A 24,474-nucleotide genomic window follows, 5' to 3' on the forward strand; every position below is an offset into this window, starting at 1 on the left:
CTAAGTGATGTACTACTGATTGTACACTCAGGACAGATACCCCTATTATTAGTTTCACTAATTTACCATATATCAATTTAGCAATGTTCATAATATTCCCAGTTCTTAAAGAGATGGGAGTACCAGACCATTTTATTTGTCTCCTGAGAAACCTATATGGAAGTCAAGAAGCAACAGTGAGAACTGGACATGGAACCACTGATTGGTTCAAAATTGGGAAAGGAGTCCAGCAAGGCTGTATACCAGTGATGGCTAACCTTTTTGCCATCACGTGCCAGGAGGGTGGGGGGGGGGGTTCACGCATGCGTGTGCCCACACCTATAATTCTATGCGCCCCCCCTGCGCATGCGCACGCAACCCCCATCCCCCGCTCCTGGCACGTGATGGTCTAGTAGGCCCATTTTTCTTTCTTACCTGGTTCCAGATCCTCTCTATACATCTGGGAAGGGTGAAAACAGCCTTTCCCATTCCCTCGGAGGCCTGAAAGGGCCCATTTTCCAACTCCCGGTGGGACAGGAAGTGACGTTTATTGCATCCCCAGCCTCTAGAGTCTCTGGAGGCTGGGGACAGCAAAAAAAGTCACTTCCTGTCCCACCGGGAGTTGGGAAATGGGCCCTTTCAGGCCTCCAGAGGGCTTCTGAGGGAGTGGGAAAGGCTGTTTTCGCCCTCCGCAGATGCATAGAGAGGATCTGGAGCCAGGTAAGAAAGAAAAACGGGCCTTCCCCACCCACCCCAGGCCCTCCGGAGGCAGGAAACAGCCTGTTTCACTACTTCTGGTGGGCGCAGAAAGCCCGAAAATCAGCTGGCCGGTGCGTGCATGCGCACCAGAGCTGAGCTGGCATGCCCACTGATACGGCTACGTGTGCCACCTGTGGCATGCGTGCCATAGGTTCGCCATCACGGCTGTATACTGTCACCCTGCCTATTTAACTTGCATGTAGAGCACATCATGAGAAAGAGTGCAAAAGTTGGCTTGAAACAACATTAAGAAAACTAAGATCATGGCATCCGGCCCTCTCAATTCCTGGCAAATAGATGGGGAAGAAATGGAGGTAGTAACAGATTTTATTTTCCTGGGGTTCAAGATACCGTAGATGGGGACTGCAGCCAAGAAATTAAAAGACGCTTGATCCTGGGGAGGAAAGCTATGGCAAATCTAGACACCATACTAAAAAGCAGAGACATAACCCTGCCAACAAAAGTGTGTATAGTCAAGGCTATGGTTTTCCCAGTTGCAATGCATGGGTGTGAAAGTTGGACCATAAGAAAGGCTGAGCGTCAAAGAATTGAGGCCTTTGAACTCTGGTGCTGGAGAAGACTCCTGCGAGTCCCTTGGACTGCAAGGCGATCCAACCGGTCAGTCCTAGAGGAGATCAACCCTGACTGCTCTTTAGAAGGCCAGATCCTGAAGATGAAACTCAAGTACTTTGGCCACCTAATGAGAAGGAAGGACTCACTGGAGAAGAGCCTAATTCTGGGAACGATTGAGAGAAAAAGAAGAAGGGGATGACAGAATAAGGTGCCTGGATGGAATCACTGAAGCAATAGGTGTGAGCTTAAATGGATTCCAGAGGATGGTAGAGGACAGGAAGACCTGGAAGAACATCCATGGGGTCGCGATGGATCGGATACGACTTCAACAACTAACAACAAAAATAATATTCCTAAAGATGCCCTGAGAAATATCACATTTCAATCAGTCTAATTTCAATAAACTACATTAAGCTTTCTATTCCAATTAATCAGATTGTAAAATTCTTAACCTTTCAAAATGTTTGAATGTTGCTAGGCCTTGAGTTGGTGTTTATTTTTTTATTTTTTATTTTTACAAAGAATGATGCCTAGTGTAGCATTAAGAGAAAGGACTTTGGAGGAAGAGGTGCCATGTTCATTGCCTTGAGCTTTTGGAAGAAAGACAAAATATACTTCTAATAAGAATATAAATAAAATCAGCTGGTATGAATTTCTCACTCACATAAACTTTGGGGTTGAATTCCCAGACACTACTGAAAACTATCAGGAAAAAACATATAAAATATTATAAGCGGTAAATGGTTCTTCAGAAACATATCTAGATAAGGGGAGTTATACTTCCTTGAATGGTGAAATATATTGATTATAATTATATTTTGCATCTTAATATGTAGACAAAAATAAAATGCACATAAGAGGTCAAAATAAATTAAGGGCATATGTCTGGTGAGGTGAATTGGGCTTTTCAGGGCTGGAACTTCAATTTTTGTTTCTTAAAAGGAAAATTCTCTTTAAAAACAGTAACTTTAGATTGTCCCTAGTAAAAAAAAAATTAAAGAGTCCAAAAATGAGGAATCTTTCCATCAGCAAGACACATGTGCAAATATTTTCCATAGTTGAAATTCATTCCAATGAAGGAAGAACTAGCTGCCTGTAGGCAGTTTCAGAGAATGAAATTTCTGAGCCAAGCATTAGTGCACCATCTCTTAACAAAACAAATGAAGCCAAATAACCAATTTTCTGGTATATACACAGAGTTAAGGATGAATAGCAGCTTTCTAGAGAGCAGGAAAAAATGTGCCAACGCTAATTAGAATCCTGCCCGTCTTGTACTATTCCTTAATTTATTTATTTTTTTTTGTTTTGTTAATTAAAGATGATGGAAAAGAGGGGAGCTTTCGTATCGGTTTAATTTTTTCATCTTGGTAAAGCTTATGTATAAATTTAGATCAAGTAAAGCTTTTTAGCATTTATCTCTTGCATTTTTCACCCCCTCCAATCCCACTTTAAGTGAGAAGTTCTTTAGGAACAAAAGTTATTTATTTATGCTTATTCTGGTGTTGAGTCATGGCAACTGAACTTCTTTTCCTGTTGGTTAGAAACATTTCGCTGCTTATTGTAAACCAACAAGAAAAGGAAGTCCAATTGTCGCGATTCAACTTCCAGACAAGTCTACCAGGATGACTGAGAATCTTCATTGATATATTTTTGCTTAGGTTGTAGTGTCAAGCACAGTACAGAAGGAAAGAAGACCACTTTCTAGGATATCTAACTCTGCCTTCTGCACATGGTTTGCTGGGTTATTGGCTGGGTTATAATGAAATAGATTGCTATCTGCTGAAAAGAGGTGCGGAATAAAGCCTCCCACACATATATCAGTAGATTGCTCTGGCTAGTGATGTATATATTCATACTGTATATAAAAAAAGGACTAGCCTTGAAGTTTTGAATGTGAAGGCCTAAAAATTACGGTAGATTGCAGTTCTATGCAGCCTTGACTGGGAATAAGTTCCACTGAATGAAGTGGGACGTCTCAGTAAACACAAACAAGATTAAGCTGCAATTATACATAGATACAAAATTTTAAAACTTGAATGAGACTTCATTTTCTTCAAAAAACTCAAATACAGGATTATCAACATTTTAGAATTGGGAAATAATGGTGCAAACATTTACTAAATACATATGGACCTACTGTATTGATTACATTTTTTTCTATACTTTAAAAAATCTACAACACATTCAAGATGGGTGCCTTACAAATCTGTACTGTTTTTATTAGTTTAATTGCTGAAGAAATTGGTTCACATACGCTTATATAGATCAAAAGCAAATAAATTATTGCAGGGCTTAGGACAACATGTGAATCAGTTTTCAAATCTTTTAAAACTTTAAATCTCTTTTAAGTCCCAGTCAGCATAACCAGTGATTACGCGGGATGTAATCCAAAATATCTGGGAAGCACCAGATTTCATCAATGATCCATTATGCAATGTTGAAACAGTACTGGAATTGTTTATTTGTACTACAGAACAAACAAAATGTTAGCATGCTTGTTTAACCAAGCAATAATTCAATGTTAGAGACATTGTTCCTAAATTCCAGTGGAATTAGAACACAATTTTCACTTGGATCTAACAATCATATCAGTGAAAAAACATTTTCTTTTGTTAACAATGGCGTGAACTGGCTGCTATCTAGCTAGAAGCAGCTGTTTCACTGGCCTTGCTGGGTCATTTAATATTTAAGCCATATTGAGATATCACTACTGCTTTCTTCCAGGAAATACTGCATTTCTATTAAGCTATAGTTGAGACAGAAAATAAGTTACTGGATTTAGAAACCTCAAGCAACCATTTTCCAAGTCCCCAAACTCCTGAATTTTTAAAAAGGGAAAGCTTTTTGCACATATATTGATGAACGACTTCAACTATTTTAAGAGTCAGCCCAGTGACCCCTTATTTAGACGAAGTTTTATAATTACTATTACCATCAGAGCTATTTGGAAATCAATTGTAAGAGGACTCAAAGAGCACTACTCCTGCCAAGGAATCAGTTATTTCAAGCCCTCTAGAGCTTATTATGCAATAATGAAAAAGCTGCTGGTAAAACAATCATTCCATCTGGACTGTCAGAATTGTTAGGATATTTCCTCCAGTCAGGAAAGCTAACATTTGCTGCAAGATTGCATTTTTAAGGGGGTAAGCAAAAGGAGAGAGGCAACAGTGGTGGAATTCACACCCTACCATAGGCCAAAGTGCCCTAGTGTTTCTGCAAACTCAGCCAACTGTGGGTTATTTGTTAAACCATGGTTAAGACTAGATGTGCACATTAATTCACGGGGAACGTTGCATGTCCATGGGAGTTTCATTCAGATACTGAAGAAGCTTCTTGGATGAGAAATGAAACATTTTCAAGGAAAAAAAGTCCAGTTGTCTTTTGGAAAAGCACCTTTGAGACAATCATGATCTGGATGACTAAGAATCTCCATAGACATTCAGATTCTGAAGAAACTTATAACACCGACACACAAGCACCAAAAAAAAAAAGCACTCAAAAATGAAAGTAAAAAATAATACGTGTTACTGTGTTGGTTCTGGTAAGTCTCCCTGGATATAATCAGCTGGTCTTTAGTGAAATAATTTTCATTATAGTCCAGTCCCAAAGATAAGAATGATTTCCATGTGTCAGCAATAAATGGGATAATCATCACTGGTTTAATTTAGGAAGCAAGTATGCTTTGAACCAGTGGTGAAATCTGTGGGCGTGGCTTGATGGGCGTGGCAGGGGAAGGATACTGCAAAATCCCCATTCCCTCCCCACTCCTGGGGAGGATACTGCAAAATCTCCATTCCCACCCCACTCCAGGGGAAAGATACTACAAAATCTCCATTCCCACCCCACTCCAGGGGAAGGATACTGCAAAATCTCCATTCCCACCCTACTCCTGGGGGAACGATACTGGAAAAAAAGGAACTTCATTTGACCGCATAGTTTACATCGAGATATATATATCGGGCAATCAATTCAAAGTCCAAACTTCCAGCAGAAAAAAAAAGGAGAAGAAGCCAATCAGAGAGCCGCAGAGGCTTTTGCTTCTCTGATTGGACAAAATGACCATCAATCGGAGTTCGTTCTTGAGGCTGTGATTGGTTCCTCTTCTCGCTTTTCCCAACCTTCCAGGATCAGAGCGTAAGCGCCCCCCCCCCCCCATCCTTCATTGCCTCGCGGCCTAGGCGGTCCACCGCCTTGATTGAAGGCGCGCCAGCCCAATGGCGTCGCTGCCTCCGGGGCCCTTCCTCCAGAAATGGGGAGGATCGGGGAGGGGCCGCCGCGAGGCGCGCGGGAGAACAGGCAGAGGCCCGTCGCGGCGATGGGAGGGATCAACTACTTGAGACGGAACAGGGCGGCGTTGGCGGAGGCGGAGGATGTGGAGTCCTCCTGGGAGGAGCTGCCGACACCGCCGACGACGTTGCCGACGCCCCTGCCCGCCGGCACCGGCTGGAGCAGCAGCAGCAGCAGGGCCGCCGGGGGGACTTCGTGGGGGCAAGCCATGCTGGGCGCCGGGGTGGGCGCGGGGGCTAAGCCGGCCAAGCCCTCCTTCGTCTCCTACATCAGCCCTGAGGTGAGGCTTTTGGGGGGGGGGGACAGGCGCGCGCACACGCGCGTTCCGAAGAGTTCCCGCGAGACCGGCGGGCGAAGGCGGCTCAGTCCCCGGGTTTCCTCTCGGGTGGCGCCGGGGCTTCGTCGTCCTGTGAGGGAGGGTGAAAAAAAAAACAAACCCAAAACTTGGCTGCTTTGTGGGCGAGGGGTGCCGTCGTTCCAGCCCCGCCCGCCTCCCCATCCCTAGTCTAGGAAATGGGATCCCTCTTCCTTACTCAAGGGAGCCTTGAGGGGTTTTTTTTGAGGGGTGTGTGTGAGGAAATGGGGTCAAGACCCCTATAAAAAGCATTTTACTCTTGGCAACCGGCGGCGTCCTCCTCTCTCGTTGACGAAACCCTCGGGAGGAAGAGGGGACTTAAACGGGTTTGTGGGGGGGGCAGATTTAAATGTCAAAAAGGGGTGGGGTGGGGGCTTAGGGCGCTGCCAAAACAGGGGATAAAGGGTGCCGTTTTCCCGTCTTTCCCTTTTATTTATTGATTTCTTTCGTCAAGCACGTATTTTATGACAGATACAAGTGTAAACTTAATTATAAATACATGAAAAGGATACGAGGAAAAGAAAACATTACCATCTCATTACCTGAGAGGGTAAAAACGTGGGAAGAAGTTGGATGTGACCCTTTTGAGAGCTGCATGCCACCAAATTTCGTTTTCATGGACTGCCGATTAGTGTAACATCCAAAGTGACAATAAAGTTACTATGTTCTATTCTGTGTGAGAAACGGTATCCCTCTGCTCTTCCCCCTTCCCGGGTGCATCTCTCTCTCTCTCTTTCTCTCTCTCTGAAGGAGCGCAAATTGCCCTTGTCTGGAAGCACCTGCTTCCTCAGGAAAAGCATGCGGTTTTTATATACTTTAATCAGTGTATTATTATGGGATGGGTTTACAGCCAAGCCCGTGTTTTGAGTTTAATTTTAAAAGCTAAAAGGTGTAGGGATGCTGCGGGGTAAGGAAGAAAAAGTAAGTTTGAAGAGAAGGTTTGTTTGTTTATTTATTTATTTAATTTGTATACCGCCCTTCTCCAACAGGACTCAGGGCGGTGAACAGCCATGGTAAAACATAACATATAAAATTTAAAAGCAATTTAAAAACATTAAATAATTTGGCTATCCAATTAAAACAACCTGAGTTAAAACCAATTACAAATTATAAATTAAACTCTTTAGTTTAAACTCTGCTTCAGTTTCAGTTCTTTCAGGAATAAAATTGTGGAAAGCTGTGTCCAGAATTAAAAAAGCAATACTTGGGTGAAGTTATTTCTGGGCATAAGAGTTTCTCCCCCCCACCTTCCAAAAGGATCTTTAAATGCTTCCATTGTACATCGTAGGATTGAACAGGCGGGTGTCTTAATTAATATTTAAGGTGCTATAAGACTCGCTGTAGGTAAGTAGACTAAAAGTGAAACTGCAGTGCTGCAAAGTAAATGTGCCACATTTTAAAAATTGTTATCTTTGTTGCGGTTGTGCTAAGGTCTGTGCCTGCATTCTCCAAAGCCCACTTCAATAAGTTCACTTGAGATTTTAGTAAGCAAATACAGATACACTGTCCTAAGCATTTTCTTCTGGTTATCTGGTGACAATCCTAGTTTACTTTAGATAAAATAGCATAGGGAATCCTAAGTACCATTGGAGTCTGCAAGACTGTATGAGATAGCTTACTCCCCTTGGAGAATCTCTTTTTTCTACTGTAACGTAAATTAACATGAAGAACATTCTAAGAGAGAGATACGTTCCAAAGTATTTTCATTTTTAGACGGTTGCATCATGACAGCTTCCATTAATAACATCAATGTTATGAAAAGCAAATTTCTTACATATTGCTTAACAAAATTGGTTGTATGTGAAAATGTGGGCATTGTAAAAAAAAAATTGTTGATTGGCATTGGGCATGTTGACATAATGGGCTAATCTGCAGCTCAAGGGAAGCAGTTCATTTTGCAGTGCCTGACCAGGTCAGTGCTTCCTGTTTGTTGTTTTCCTGGGAGTTAAGATTTTGGATCCCTCAGGGATAAGTAAATAAAAAGAAACTTATATTTTCTTCAACTCCATTGTGTCCCTGTTTTACTTCCTATATATGAGCTGTAGAGTGTGGAGAATACAGAGGACCTGAAAAGATTGTAAGGATAGTACTTCCTTTCATAAGCACTTGTTTTGGGAGGGGGGGGTGTCCAAAAATATCAAGATAGTGGACATGATTGAAGCACAACTCCTTTTTACATAAATGCAAGGTTTGTGATATGTTTTAAAAAAGATTATCACCTGCATGCTTGTACCTGCTTTTTTGACGCCTCATTCCCTCGTGGATACCTTTTGAGTAGCTTCCTGTTCTATATTGTAGAGCTGGTCTGGACAAAAGAGGGAGCTCAGATTATAAAAGTTAACTTGTTTTAAACTTTGGCTTTAAAAAAACTAGATAATGAATTGTAGTTTAATTGTGGCTTGATCCAGCATCCACGTCTAGATGCATCATATCCATTTATTATGTAGATTAGCAGATCACATGAACAACTGAGAACTGTCGTTTATCAAAAATGGTAGTTAGTTTTGAGACCATCTTATTGGTTTCAAGCACATTTGTTAAACTGGTAGCCATTTATTATTTTAAAAACTGAAATTAGGAGAAATATACCTTTCTACTTTTGAGGTTTGCCATTTATAAATCATATTTACCTAAAAATTTTCATTCTTGGTTCTACTAAAAATGAAGGGGGTTGGAAACGGTGTACTTAAAGTATACATTGCAATATTTCTAATGAATGGTGAAACAAGAAGTGGTAATTTGTCACAGAGCCAGATTGTCAACATTTGGCCAGAATATGAACAAAGGCTGATATAGTGAATGTGTTGGATGATCTAGTCATTGTATGTAGGATGTAAATAATGGCATTGGTTATGCTCACATGACACTCCCATAATTAAATATACCATAGTTTACTCAAGTCAGTTTTTTGGATTTGTGTGACTCACTGAACCATAAACTTTCAGGCAACATGAAGTTGGCTGGCTATGTTCAGTATATCATAATGAGAACACTGTTTTTTGTGGACTCTTTCTTACAGGTTTCTATCCTTTGGTTAGAAATAAAGTAATTGCTGGATCACTAGCAAATTAATTTTTTGTTGGAACAATTAAATTAGCACAACTAAAATCGCTTTGTTTGGATTTTGACCATAAGCTTCTAGTTATCTTAAGATGCTGGCTGTAGTAGGAAGGAAGCTGGAATACAGTGTGATACACAGTGAAGATACATAATCTGCCAATAAACTCATAAGAAAAAATTAGGATATTAGATTATTTGGTATAAAGGAAGAAGCCATTGAAAGCCCAAAATGGGTTTGCTCCTTTATAGCTTTTTTATTAATGCTTGAAGAGAAAATTGCAACTCTGTTCAGAATGTTCTGATTACTTGAATTGGTAATGGTGTAACTAGGAGGATTTTTGGTTAGTAACTTAATAATTATAACTGAGTCTGTGCACATACAGGGAACATCCTGTTGTGGACAGTTGAAATATCATTAAACTGATTCTGGAAACTTAAATCCTAGATGCAACTAACAAATGCAACACGTTATATTTGAAGATGGATACTGTTAATGAAACTGAGAAGTCCTTGGTGCTCTCTGAGCTTGGTTGTTCTCGTGCAGTTACATTATCCAGCTAGGTAACATCTTCAATTCTAAAAGAGAATGGGGTTCTCTATTTTTATATACAGTAAGTTGCCCTGTGAGTGTTGGTGGAGGGTGATGTTTTTTCTTGGTAGGTGCCTGATTGGGCTGTTTACTGCTTGTTTGTTTGTCTGATATTAATCCAAGTGTGAATCTTTGCTTATTTGGGTATAATTGCTGGCCAGGAGGTATTCTGGTCTTTGTTTCCTTTATAGCTTTTTTTATTGTCTCTTTTGAATGGTATGCAAATATTTATGTGCCTGTTGATGGCTGATTTGTGAGTCCCAAGCTTTCCCAAGCATTTTTTGGATTTAGCTTGATCTAGATGCTCACAGATTTTCCAGTTGATATTATGGTTAAATCAGTCTACGTGTTGTGAAATTAAGGGATTTTCATAATCTCTTCTGACAGTTATGTTCTGCTAGTACTCTACTTTTCTGTTGTTAAAAAAAAATTCACTTTACAGTATTACATTTCAAAAAGAGATAAAATGCAAAGTAACAAAAATGGAGGGGTTCAGAAGGGGGGAAATCAAGAAGAAAAATAAGCGAAAAAATGGAAAAAAGAAATACAGAAATATTTCTGCTATTCTTCTGCTTGTCGGTATAGTACTGTAACTGTTTCTTAATAAAGATACTTGAACTTGCCCTTCAGGCCAGTTCCATACTGGTTATACTTGTTTTTTAGTTTCATTATTCCAGCCTTCCTAGAGAGAGACATAACGTAAGTTGAACAATCTGAATTTCATATTTTAAAGTATTATAATGCAGGATGGATTTGATTTAAATCAAGTTGATTTAAATCACAATTTAAATCATGATTTAAATCACTAGTAAAAAGGCTTGATTTAAATCAACTCGATTTAAATCATAATTTTTAAAGAACAACTGTCATCTCTGCTACTCCTTTGACCCACTGTTGACTCACCGATAGTCCCAGTGTTGCAGAATATACAGCCTCATGCTACATAATTAAGCTCCATTTCATGCTGAATAAACTAAATTATTTATGTATCTTAAATAGAAAACTATCTTACGATAGATTTTTACCCCAAAAGTTTTTTATTAAAATAAATTCAATAAAAATAAAAAAAATCCGATTTAAATTTAAAAAAATCTGATTTTTTTTATTTTTTAAAAAAAATCATTGATTTTTATCCACCCTGTTATAATGTGATATTCAAATTGTCTAAATTCTCAGCATCAACATTTAGTATGTGAATTTCTTTAAAGCTTAATCCATTATGGAAGGCAGAGTATTTGGTAAAATAAATTTAGATGGAATTCTCTAATGCTAAGCATAACATTAGTTGTTGCAAAGATAATGTACAAATTTCATTTAAGGAAATGGTAAAAGCATTGGTAAAATGGTAAAATTAAAAAGCTTTGGGGAGCTTGTATTTTTCTCTGGAAAAAAAATATTGAGAACATTAGTGTCCTTTATTTTTTCACAATACAAAACTTGCTGGTATGCAACATTCATGGTTAACTCTGTTTATATTTGGCTGGATTCCTGTTGACAGTTGTCAAAACATTTTTGATGCAAAACGCAACAACCTTTAAAACAAATTAGCTCCTTTCTCTAAGGTTAAAAGGAACAGTCAGTACTGAGATTGTTATGTATTGACCTTAAACATTTATTCATGACATAAATCCAATTCCTGATAACGCATCATTAGTATAAGTATAAATGCCAATATAAGGGACATGGTGGCTCAGTGGCTAAGACGCTGAGCTTCTTGAGCTTCTGCCAACCTAGCAGTTCGAAAGCATGTAAAAAATGCAAGTAAAAAAATAGGGACTACCTTTGGTGGGAAGGTAACAGCGTTCTGTGCGCCTTTGGTGTTTAGTCATGCCAGCCACATGACCACAGAGACATCTTTGGACAGCGCTGGGTCTTCAGCTTTGAAACGGAGATGAACACCACCCCCTAGAGTCGGGAATGACTAGCACATATGTGCAAGGGGAACCTTTACCTTTATTAAATGACAGTAAAATTGTAAGTGGGAGAAATAAATCTGTGCATGGTGTTTCTTTTCTCATTTAGATCATATTGGTTGATATAACAACTTTTAGTTAACCTGAAATATGTAATGAAGGTGCATTGATTTGTTTTCTTGGTTATGCAGACTTTAGGTTGTTATAAGTTTAGACTAAATGTTAAGACTATCTTGTTTGAACTGACATTTGGTGTGGGTGATGGATCTAGAATGAATTTATAATGTAGAAATGGGTTTGCTTTTTTTTTTCATTAACCATCTTGAGCCATTTGAAGAATGCTGAGCGAACTATTTAGAGATTTATATTAGAATGACAGAAATATCACTGTAAACATGAGGTTTATAACTAAATGTTCTGATTGCTGAGGGGTTGAAAGCCAGGTTCAGGGAGCTTGTAACAGCTTGTAACAGCTTGTCCCAATAGAGCAGGAGCCTTGTGGATTGGGCTTTTGCTTTGTGGCTAGTATTGCTGGGATTTCATTCTCCTCTCCCATTCCTGCAAGAGACTAAAAGGAAGAGAACAAAAGCTGGAGGGATGAGTGGTGGCAACAACGTGCCTTCTGGGCAACATCTGCCGATTGCTATTGCATTGTGCAGGACTGATGGCAGCAGCATCAATACACTGTTAGGTAAGTTGAGAATAGAAAAGGAAATTGCAGAAAGAAAGAAAAATTCAGATGAGATCTGAAAAACAAATATAAGAACTAGTAAGCTAATTATTGAAATGATTGAGATTGTTTTGCTTGGAGAGTGGAAGGTTTGAAACTCTGAATATTAGGGCTCTGCAAAGCAACCATAGGGATCTTTACAAAGGATGCTGGTGAAAGCAAAATGCCCTTAAAATATCAAATAAGCCACATCATCTAGGTGACTCGGCCCAGGTGCTTTGTGTCTGATTGGAAAATGGGCTGGATCTGGCTGGGATTTGCTGAGAAAAATCTATTGCATTTTTATATTTCTATGGCAGAGGTGGGGAACAATAGCTTGAAAACTTAATTGAAAGTCTTCCTCCTGGTTGTGTGAACCAAAATGGAACTACTTGGAATCAACTAAAATTCTAGAAGCTGTGATTTTGTTTCCCACTTAATTTGTAGGGAGTCAAATCAATAATTTGTCAGTCTGGTGGCATAGAAGTTTAATACCACATAGCTCCCAGCGACCGGTAAGATCCCATAGAGTCGGTCTCCGGGTCCCGTCAGCTAAACAATGTCGGCTGGCGGGCTCGTGGGGGAGGGCCTTCTCTGTGGCTGCCCCGGCTCTCTGGAACCAATTACCTCCTGAGGTCCGGACCGCCCCCACCCTATTGGCCTTCCGCAAAGCGGTGAAGACCTGGCTCTTCCGGCAGGCCTGGGGCCGTTGATCTCGTTATAATGATCTTGCGAGACTCGGCCACGAATTGGAGTGCATGTGTTTTAACGTTTTTAAAGTTTTAATGTTTTTCTTTTTAACATTTTTTATGGGATTGTTCACATTGTTTTATTCTTTGTTGTAAGCCGCCCAGAGTTCCTTGGGAGTTGGGCGACATAGAAATGCAAATAAATAAATAAATAAATAAATAAATAAATAAATAAATAAATAAATAAATAAATAAATAAATAAATAAATAATAAATAAATTAAATAATAAAGTTTTGATTGCCAGGATTTCTCCCAAATCTGCAAGGACAGGTCTTTCCTAATATTGTTAAGCATCAGATAAAATAGGAAACAATCAAATAAGCTGACTTTGTATAAATATACAAAAGTATGAAGGCTATTGCTTAACGCATTGTAAGCCGCCCTGAGTCTCTGGAGAAGGGCGGCATATAAATTAAAGCAAGCAAAAAAAAAAAAAACTTGGGGCCTTCAGCATACAAGACACATTTTCAGACATTAGAAACCCTTAATTATAATCCTTCTTTTCACCATCAAAACCATGTTTTGCTAGTTCGTTAGGTTTGATTAATGTAATATGTTATATACTAGGTGCTGTGCTTTTCTTGAGTACTTTAGGGCATCATAATGCCTCCCAATGCTTTCTTAACACTAGTTAAAGATTATTAGCAATTTTATTGTTCTTGTTTGGGTTGTGAGCTTTGTTTTCTTTCTTTTAATATTTAATACTAAAAGGAGAGCAGAGGATAGTACATATCAGCAGTAGATTATGGTAACTTTCTTGTAATGGTAATCTGTGCTGTTGCTCTATGCTTATAATTCTCCACATTTTTGTTAAATTGGTTTTAGTTACTGTATAACTTTGGTAAATGTTTTCTACATGCCAATGTAACATAGCAGAAATAATTTGCCTTCAAAGTATGTTTTCAGTCTATTGAATATGTAACTTTTTACTTAAGAACTGAACTAATGCAGTGTCCTTTCTTTTAGGAAGTATATGTGAGGCAACCCATAGAAAAAGAAGTGGAACCTCACTTGTTACCAGGTAATGCTAAAGAAATAATATTGCACAACATTGGATGCTATAGTTGTGCATTACATGATACAATTTAGTAGATGATCTAAATTCCAAGGAATATACGTAAACAAATGAACTAAATACAAATATTTGTATTATTATTATTATTATTGTTATTATCATCTCTTTTATTCATTAAATATGAAACTCAATCAACTGAACATTTAAAAATGTATCACAAATACCATTGATTGGTGATAATGGTTGATACTGGTTGCTTCCAGTATCCTAGGTATCAACCAAGTATCTTCTTAAAATGTATGATGTTCCAAGTAGCTCAGGTTTTTTGCAGTTCTGCTGGTGTCATTGCAGGAAGCTGCAATTTCTTGATGTATTTTATAAAATTCTTGGACATGGTACCAAGTGCCCCGATGACAGTCGGTATCACTGTTACATGTTTCATCCATAATCGTGTAGTTTCGATGGCCAAGTTGCGATATTTCGTGGTTTTTTTCCAGTTGTTGTTGTTATTGTACTTTTCAATTTCTGTAACTTAAAAACTCTCCTTGCTTTAAAAAGATACATGGTGTTACTTTGAAAAATGAACCTATTTGCTTTATATCTATAAAAATAATATAGACTATTGGTTAAATGGATGCCAGGGCAGAAGAGAGGTTCCTTTTTATAATACAGTCCTAATTTAGACGTATTGTACATAATTTCCTTAGAATGTTGTTTTTTATTTCATATTAAGGCTGATTGTGCCCTGTGTTTAACTCTGATCTGATAGTACAGTTTAAAGTGAACAAGTATTTCTCCAGTTTAGAGCAATAACTACCAAAATCCCTTTAATTATGTAGCTCATGTTATATCTACAGTGATAGCATTTGAGCAACTTGGAATTTGAGAATCTAAGTTCATTGCAAATTTTACTTCCATTAGGTGAACTGGTGCTTTGTGAAGCAAACATGGTTCTGAAATTTGTACAAGACGATGGATCAAATCGTGGCACTTTTGGAAAACTTATTTGCACAAACTTCAAGATTTCATTCCTTGGAGAAGAATCCACTTTAGAGGAAGTAAGTGATCAAAGTTAGTTTTTGTCTGCTTTGTGGGCAAATTCTCTCTGTTACATGATGGTTATGTACTTTTTATCTCAGTAATGAATTGGGCATGATGTTTTATAAAAGAATATTGGAAAGTTAAGCTATTGCTCTCTATATAATGCATTTAGTACAATTTTACATCTTATAATTTTGAATGTGTAATCTATTTAAAGACTTTAAGGACGTTTTTGGCAGAAAGTGAAAATATTAAATCCCTGGCAAATTAGAATATTACTTGTGAAAAATAACAGGGTTGGTTTTGGCACAGTTCTGGGAAGGATTAGAATCTTTAAAGAAAAAAAAACCTGTGGTTAAGATTCAGCCGTATTTGGTAATGTTGATGAAATATTCTATTTCATTAGTTCTTAGATGTTTAATACTCTAAAATAAAAAGAGCTAATTAACTTTTTGAATGTATGTTCTATTGTATTGATAGTAAAAGAGAAATCTTATTAAATTGTGTTCTATTAAGCAAATGTTAAAGCATTTTCCTCTTCTAGGAACCGCAGTTCAAAAATAAAATCTTGGAAGAAAATGACATAACCCTTCAATGTGTAGATCAACTTTATGGAGGTAGGTTAGCATTAATAATTGCTTTATCTTAATTACTACACTTGGTTATCAGAAATACATGTTCAGTTTTGTCAAACGTGGGCAATTTAGATATTTTTTAAATTTAATGTTAAATATTTTAATTACATTTTTAATTACAAAATGATGCATATTTGTGATGTAACACATGCAAAGTGAAGAAGAATAAGAAATAATAAGCAAAATCACATTTGGATATAAAAGCAAAGTCTAATTAAATCTAATGTACAGCACTACATTCTCTATACTTCTCCATTCTTACAAAACCTGCTTCTTTCCATTGTGGACTGTATGGGAGATGAGATTCCTGGAGATAATTTGGCTCTGAACCACCCAGAGTGTTTAACAGCGTTGTGAGATCCTTGAATTGCCTTCGAAAGCAAACTCTGATATACTATGATGTACAGGTAGTCCTCAGCTTAAGTGTTGTTTAGTAATTGTTTGAAGTTATAATGGCACTGAAAAAAGTGACTGACAACCAGTTTTCACACTTATGATCATTGCAGAGTGCCCATAATCAAGGGATCAAAATTCAAGTACTTGGCAGTACTTGGAATGTATTTATGACAGTTCCATTGTTCCCAACTCATGTGATCACCATTTATAGCTTGCCCAGTGGCTTCCAACAAACAAAATCAACTGGGAAAGCCAGATTCGCTGAACAACCACACAATTCACTTAACAACTGCAATGATTTGCTTAACTGTAGCAAAAAACATCATAAAATTGGGCACAAGTCATTTAACAACTATCTTGGTTAGCAGTGGAAATTTTGGGCTCCGTTGTGATCGTAAGTCGAGGACTACCTGTACTTGGAAAGGAACAACTCATTATCTGCCCTGATATATTTTTGGCCAGGTGGTTTTCAGATTATTGTCATTGCCTCCTCTGCAAAGACCATATTGCACTAACCCAGCCTTGAGGTTAGCACTGCATGCATGAGTCAACAAAAACAAAAGACTTTCTGTTCTAGTTAAAATTAAATTGAGCAGTAAATTCTCGTGAAGCACGAATTCAAGTATTATTTAAATCTTCAGAAATACAAATATTTGAGGGGTAAAGTTTGGGTATTGTTTGTATTTTCAACAAGAATTGCAGGAGGTAAAGAAGGTAAATTGCAGGTGGTGATTAGGCTAATAGTACCAAAGTAAGGTTGCATTAGCAACAGCCCAAGCACAGATCTGCACATCAATTCTCTTAAATAATATGTTCTTTCACTCATTATGAAACTGTATATATCAGCATTTTAAATTTTTAAATGGTTCTCTAGTCTCTTAAGCAAATTGAAAAAAATGTTTCCCAGTTTCTCATTATGATGGCTATAAATTTAGGAATATTTTTTGGGGCAGGAAGATCTAAGTTTTCAGAGGCCCCATCACTTTTGATAGATGGGGAAAAACTTGCCCCCGTTGATAGGGCTCGCAACTTGGGTGTCCTCCTGGATGCTCGGCTGTCCCTAGAAGACCATCTAACGGCCGTGACCAGGGGGGCCTTCGCACAGGTTCACCTGGTGCGCCAGTTGCGCCCTTTCCTGGACCGAGATGACCTTCGCACAGTCACTCATGCCCTGATTACTTTCCGCTTGGATTACTGCAATTCCCTCTACATGGGCCTGCCCCTGAAATGCACCCGGAGACTCCAGCTGATCCAGAATGCAGCCGCATGGGTTGTTACGGGAGCCCCTCGTTACTCCCATATAATACCCCTCCTGCGTGAGCTACACTGGTTACCAGTGGTTCTCCGGGTCCGCTTCAAGGTGCTAGTTCTCACCTATAAGGCCGTACATTACTTAGGTCCGGGATATTTGCAGGATCTTCTCCTGCCTGCCTCTCATCGTCCTGTTCGCTCACATAGGGCCGCTCTCCTCAGGGTTCCGATGGCGAGCCAATGTCGTCTTGCTATGCCCAGGGGTAGGGCGTTCTCTGTGGGTGCTCCCATCCTCTGGAATGAATTATCTACCGAGCTCCGGACGGCTCCTGATCTCCGTTCCTTCCTTCCGTCGGGACCTGAAGACTTGGCTATTCAAACAAATAGGCTGACTCTGATTCCGGGCTTTATTATTTACTATTAATTAGTTATTTGGTTTAAAATGGGATTTTATTGTACTTGTTTCTTAACTTCAGGGTGTTCACCGCCCTGAGTCCTTCGGGAGAATGGCGGCATATAAATACATGTAATAAATAAATAAATAAATAAGTTTACTGATTTGCTGGATAAATAGTGGTAAGTTGCTTACCTGAATAAATGTTAAAACTAACCTATGTTTTCCTTACAGTTTATGATGAGAAAAAGAAACTTTTAAGTGGTCAATTGAGAAAATATCCAGAAACAATAATAATCTACTGCAAAGACCTTAGAGTGTTTCACTTCTGTTTAAGATATACAAAGGAAGAAGAAGTTAAAAGGGTAATTATGGCCTTACCTATTTCCTTTTTTAAAAACAAAAACCTTTGGAATATGACTAAACATCCACGAAGAGCACTCATGTTACAACTGAATTATATTTTTTAAGAAGGTCCGAAAATTAAATAAGAAAGAAAGTCCTGCCTTGTTGAAGCATCTTTGTCTAGTTGTGGCTTAGCCATGTTTTCAGTTAATCACAAAATACTCAACTATAAACCATTGGTTTACAATCTGGATCCCAAATTAATGGCAAACAAAACCCATTATAAATTAGCACACATTTGAATCCACTTTTTGCCTTCATTCACCTTCATTTGTGAATCCACTTTTGCCTAAAATACCTATACATTTCAGTATAAGGAATAGAGTATATCCTAATTGCTGGATTCCATTTACAAATTAATTGTGCCATGTGAATATTTCTCATTTGATTTAACATACAGTGAAGAAAAATAGGGCGTTGTATGGCGTTGATTTCATAACTATTCCTTAATTTTTTTTTAAATGAGGAATTTTAACTCTGTATAATATGTTATGCTTTTAGGTCCTGTGGCTATTAATAAGTCTTCGGGCTCTGGGTATGATTTGGTTTGAACTCTTACCTGAGTGTTAGAAACCTATTGCAGTTTTGCAGGTTACGTTGACCTAGTTATACCTTCTTTGGTTGTTTAGTTTATTTAGTTTATTTGATTTGTATCCCGCCCTACTCCCGAAGGACTCAGGGCGGTGAACAGCCACAAGATAAAAACACATAAATACAAAATTTAAAAACAGAATAAAACCGAATTAAATAGTTTGGCCAAAGATAGATTTAAAAACACCCCAATAAATTAAAAACAAAATTTGTGTTTTAAAAGGGAAAAAGGGAAAAATTAGGCCAGGCCAGCTTGATGGAATAAAAAGGTTTAAGAGCGCGGCGGAAGGTGCGTAGATCCGGGATCTTCCGTATCTCCGGGGGGAGCTCATTCCAGATAGTAGGTGCCCCCACAGAGAAGGCTCTCCCCCTGGGGGCCGCCAGTCGACATTGTTTGGCCAACGGCACCCGGAGGAAGCCCCTCTCTGAGAGCATACCAGCCGGTGGGAGGCTACTGGTGGCAGCAGGCGGTCCTGTAGATAACCAGGTCCTAAGCCATGGAGCGCTCTAAAGGTGGTAACCAAGACCTTGAAGCGCACACGGAAGACCACCGGGAGCCAGTGCAGCTCGCGCAGGAGAGGTGTTACATGGGAACGCCATGTCGCTCCCATAACCACCCGTGCGGCCGCACTCTGCGCCAGTTGGAACCTCCGGGTGCTCCTCAAAGGGAGCCCCATGTAGAGAGCGTTGCAGTAGTTGTTATGTTTGCTAAGAATAAAGAGAGAGGCTATGAACAAAGATGTAGGAAATGTATGGCCAAATCGTGAAGCTGTGAACACTCTCAATCTTCTCCAAACCTCCTTTTCATAAAAATCATTACCCTTATAACTAGAGATAGCATTAAAGAAGAATCAATTGGAGTCCTAATCTTCAGCCGCCTCATTCATTCATTCCTTTAACCTGATTTCTAGAACTTTCTGCATATGTTTCCATCTGCTATTGTCCTGACTTAATTGTTAACTCCAACACAATTCTACCTACTGACAAATAGCTATGCAGGCCACATGTGAGATTTGTATCCTTTGTACTACAGTATGCTAGACAGCATCTCCTAGTCAGATATTTTAATGCTAATGAGCCATGGTGGCGTAGTGGTTAGAATGCAGTACTGCAGGCTGTTTCTGCTGACTGCCAATAACCTGCAGTTTGGTAGTGCAAATCTCACCAGGCTCAGTCTTCCATTCTTCTGAGGTTGGTAAAATGTGGACCCAGATTGTTGGGAGCAATATGCTGACTTCTGTAAACCGCTTAGAGAGGGCTGTGAAGCATTGTGAAACGGTTTATAACTCAAAGTGCTGTTGCTATTGGTAATAGGGGAAGTCCATATACAGTATTTCAATAGAATTTATATTTAGCCTTTTGAGGTATATATGGTCACTTTAGGAAATTCTTCAGTCTAGGAAAGTTGGAAGGTATTCGGTTCTTCTAACTAACATGAATGACTTACAAATATGATGATTTCTTGTTCCTTTCTTAGATTGTCAGTGGCATAGTTCATCAAACACAGACCCCTAAGCTATTTAAACGCTTGTTTCTGTTCTCTTATGCATCAGCTGCCCCAAATGATTTAGGTAAGCATGCACAATATATCTGCCTTACTATTTTGATTCTAGATAACTATTGTCTTGACAAACTTTCTTTTTTTTAAAAAAAGTTTTTATTAATAATTCAAATTTAAAAAACAATGGACATGGTTTGACATCTCCAGTTACTAACATTTCTGTCTAATCAAATTAATAAATAATATATTCCTTAATCTATACACAAATTTACATATATCTTACTTCATTACATGTCAAGCATACTACATAATTCCTCCTAAACAACTATATCCAATAAATTATATCACACATACAAGTTCAGTATACATTGACATATATATTTCTAGACATTCACTACACCTTCCTTTTGGCATTCTTCCTCTTGTATAACCATTCATAAAATTTAGTCCAGATGTCATAATATGTTGATTCACTTTTATTTTTGAGTTCCAAAGTGAGTCTGTCCATTTCTGCACAATTGAAGATTTTACATAACACTTCTTCTTTTGAAGGTGTTTCTTTACTCTTCCATTTTTTAGCAAATGTTATTCTTGCAGCTGTTAATATATGTAATATTAGGTAGGTTATATTTTTATTATATTTATCATCTTTGACAAACTTTCTTTAAAACAGGCTTGGTAATACTGTTGAGAAATAGATTGTATAATAGCTGCTCATGTTTGATCAAGAGGTGAGCTTCAACAGATTCCTGTAAAAGACTCATCAATATTCTGTATGTAGGAATTTGATTAAAAAATGGCACTGCTACTTCTGTTAAAAATGAAAATATATGCATCCCCTATTAATTATGGTGAATGTGAAACATCTCAGAATGGTAATCGCTCCTTCTAAAATCAAAGCCTACATTAGAATTGTAAAAAAAAAAAAAAAAAACCCAGTGTGTTTATCCTACTAAAAAGCATCTTTCACAAAATCTTGTCAGCTTTTTGGTTAAGATGCAAAATCCATTTGAAAAGTTCAAAATTGTTCCGTCTAAAAAAAAAATTATATTTTAACAGAGAAAGCGAATCAAGTAGTATGGTTTGATTCTATTAAAGACTGGCGTCAAGAATTGGAGCGGACCAAAGGAAATCTAAAATACAAAGCAGTGAGTGCTAATGAAGATTATAAAGTCTCTAAAAAGTAAGAACTCATTGCTTTTTTAAAATTAACATTGTCGACCAAACAATCCATAACTCAAATTGGTTTCCATTTTATGTCTCTTGTCTTCCCTGCTCCCCTGCTCTGCATTCACCTTGCCAACCCTCACAAATCTTCCTTCCGCTGCTGACGAAGCGTGTCCAGATATGGCTGCACCATATCTTCTTCCCAAGGCAACTTGTCCTTCTCGCAATGCTTCAGAAGACTTCTGAGGCCTTCTAAATCCCCACAAGAAGGCTGTACCTACTGTTATCTACATTCTGTGGGCTGTTCTCATGATGTTTCAGAAGGCCTTAGAAGCTTTCCAAAGCATTGGAAGTATAGTGAATGACTGGCACAGCCTTCTTTGGCCTCAGAAGCATCACAAGCAGCCTCAGAAAGAAGGCCTGGCGTAATTCAAGGAGTACCTGTGTTATAAATTAAAATATGAGCAAGTAGATACAGGTTCATGAAATTAACTGTGATGAGTAGATGATAGATTCTAAACTCTTATTTATTTATTGGTTCAATTTATATGCCGCCCTTTTCCGGAGACTCAGGGCGTCTTACAATGCATTAAGCAATAGCCTTCATACTTTTGTATATACCTGCTTAGTAGGGCTTTCGGGGGCCCCCAAGCGGTGTTCTTTTTTATACAAAGTCAGCTTATTGCCCCCACAAACCAGGTCCTCATTTTACCTACCTCGAAAGGATGGAAGGCTGAGTCAACTTTGAGCCTGGTGAGATTTGAACTTGCAGTAATTGCAGGCAGCTGGTATTACTTAAAGCACTCAACAGTGCTTTAGTCTGCTGCGCCACCAAGGCTCTTGTACAGAAATAAAATACATTTTCTTTAGTTCAAGATTCATGATAACTTTTGCTCCTATTTTTCACCATGTTCAAAGGTTGCTTCTGTTACAGGATAATCCATTAGGATAATAATTACAGGATAATCCATTAGGTACCCTACTTATGATAGCCACTGGCTCCCTAGAAAGAATGAGGAATATAAAGCTAGATTTCTATTTAATAGAAAGTTTGAACCCAAGAAAATATAAGATGTGGGCTGCAGTCTTTATTGCCACAAGACAACCAACTGTTTGAAATGACTTCAATCCTCTCTGTACAATAAAAATTCCTAACTAACTGAGCTGTACTGAGAAGCCCCAACTGAGAAATAAGTCTGAACAACTTGCAGATTTTAATTAGTTAAATTAATATTTCTCAGGTTGCCCGCCTATTTTGTTGTTCCAATGGCTGTTTCTGAAGAAAGCATTTTGCAGTATCAAGGAAGAGGAATTCCAGTGAGTATATTTGTTGACAAGTTTGAACAAGGTTTTAGTAAAGATATACACATGTATATTGTATTACACTGTATTACATATGCATATAAATATGCATACACATGTATATACTGTATATATGCACACAAATATATATGGCTTTCTTTATTACTACTAAATGGGTAACATCAAATGAATGCAATTTAATAATATAGTCTTAGCACAGTCAGAAATAAGCAGCTGGTCTCACATATTTATGTAGCTTGATGTATTGTTTGCTTCTGGGAAGTAGGATTAATGCATAAATACAGTTAATAGATCAGTTGAAATAGTCCTTTGATTTGGATGAGTGGAAATGAACTTTGTACTTCTTTTTTCTTTCTTTTTTTGGGGGGGGGCAAATTACCCCTTTTCAGAATAGAACCAATAACCTGATTCAAATTGAGTTTCCAGTTCCAATTTAGCAAACTATAGCTCTGCTTTAGTGTTCTGATACCGTGTTTCCCCAAAAATAAGACCTTGTCTTATATTTTTTTGAACCCTGAAATAAGCGCTTGGCCTTATTGCCATGCGCTTAAAAGCCCGATTGGGCTTATTATCAGGGGATGTCTTATTTTGGGGGAAACAGGGTACATGTAGAGTCAGCTTTGTGTAGGGAGATGGGAATATATCCTAGTTCTACCCCGTTTTGTTTTCCTAGCATGAGTGTTGCTTACCTCTAGGATTTATTTTGTATTACACTCACTATGGTTCATGCAGCAAAGCTATGAATGTGTGATGCGACAAGAAGTTTTACCGTTAGGCCTCTTTGTCGCAGAACCTAGCACTGATATGGACTGAAAGAGAAGGACCGATCCAGGTCACCCAGCTGGCTTCTGCCCCTAAGAAGGACTAGAAATTGGGTTTTCCTGCCCCTAGCCTAACAGCTTAACTGCTACATAGTACTAGCTTTCCTAACAACCCCATTCATTTATATTGATCATATTTATTTCCCATGAACCAATGAAACCATCCCATGGTATCTAGCAGTATCATATAAAAGATACTATGAATAAAAGCCCTGCTAATAACCCCCCAAAATATTGAAATGTAATAATTATTTCATTTACAAATAAGAAATAAGGGATAGAAACTCCTCTCCAAAAGGCATAAAACCCAGACAGCCATCTTCAAATCACACTTGAATATATGTTTTAATTTCTTTTTAAAACAGATTAAGGAGGAGATAATTAGAATTTCTAAAGGGAGTGAAATTTTACAGGCTGATATTGCTAAGAAAATCCTTGCTCCAGTTGTTAGCTAAATGGGCTTTCTTCTGGGTTGGCACACTTAGAAACTCTAGTGATGTTGCATGTGTTAGAAGAAAACAAAGTGTTGGATGAGTGATATCTGTCATTTAGAAACCAGTTTTTTATAGAAATAGTTTGAATTGCTAAAGAAAAGCATATATGCTATATAAACATTTTTCTTCATAAAGGCTGATATTGTAGGAGAGTCATGCTAGCTTATAATGGCAAAAATCCGGAAGAATCCGGAAGCCCCTTTTCCAACCAACACAATTTATTAAAAGGCATACATTTTTGTGAATTGCCCTCCTTTCATCTGATGCATAGAATACTAGATTTAAATTGGGGTGAGATGAAGGGGAAAGGGAGGGGAAGGTGGGTTGATTATGCAAATGCAGGGTACATATGAGACAGGTTACAAGTACCTTATTAATTAACAATTTTAATATTTAAAACCCCCTTGTTTGTTGAAACCGTCTGAGATTGCCCGAAACATTTTGATTTATGCCAGTCCAGCAATTT

At 38.1% G+C, this 24,474-nt stretch overlaps 1 protein-coding gene across 1 annotated transcript in view; it reads left to right on the plus strand.

Moving 5' to 3' along the window:
- The first annotated feature begins 5,791 nt into the window (after positions 1-5,791).
- Positions 5,792-24,474, plus strand: part of MTMR12 (myotubularin related protein 12) — a 41,069-nt gene continuing 22,386 nt past the window's right edge. The window contains exons 1-8 of the mRNA XM_070935964.1: positions 5,792-5,878; positions 13,941-13,995; positions 14,911-15,047; positions 15,575-15,647; positions 17,941-18,071; positions 20,180-20,273; positions 21,263-21,386; positions 22,612-22,687. Coding sequence (XP_070792065.1) covers positions 5,807-5,878; positions 13,941-13,995; positions 14,911-15,047; positions 15,575-15,647; positions 17,941-18,071; positions 20,180-20,273; positions 21,263-21,386; positions 22,612-22,687 — 762 coding nt within the window. The 5' untranslated portion in view covers positions 5,792-5,806. The remainder of the gene's footprint in view (positions 5,879-13,940; positions 13,996-14,910; positions 15,048-15,574; positions 15,648-17,940; positions 18,072-20,179; positions 20,274-21,262; positions 21,387-22,611; positions 22,688-24,474) is intronic.

This window comes from Pituophis catenifer, unplaced genomic scaffold (assembly GCF_029215685.1).
Source record: "Pituophis catenifer annectens isolate HBS135680 unplaced genomic scaffold, rPitCat1.0.hap2 SCAF_2, whole genome shotgun sequence".
In the NCBI taxonomy this organism is placed as follows: Eukaryota; Metazoa; Chordata; class Lepidosauria; order Squamata; family Colubridae; genus Pituophis; species Pituophis catenifer.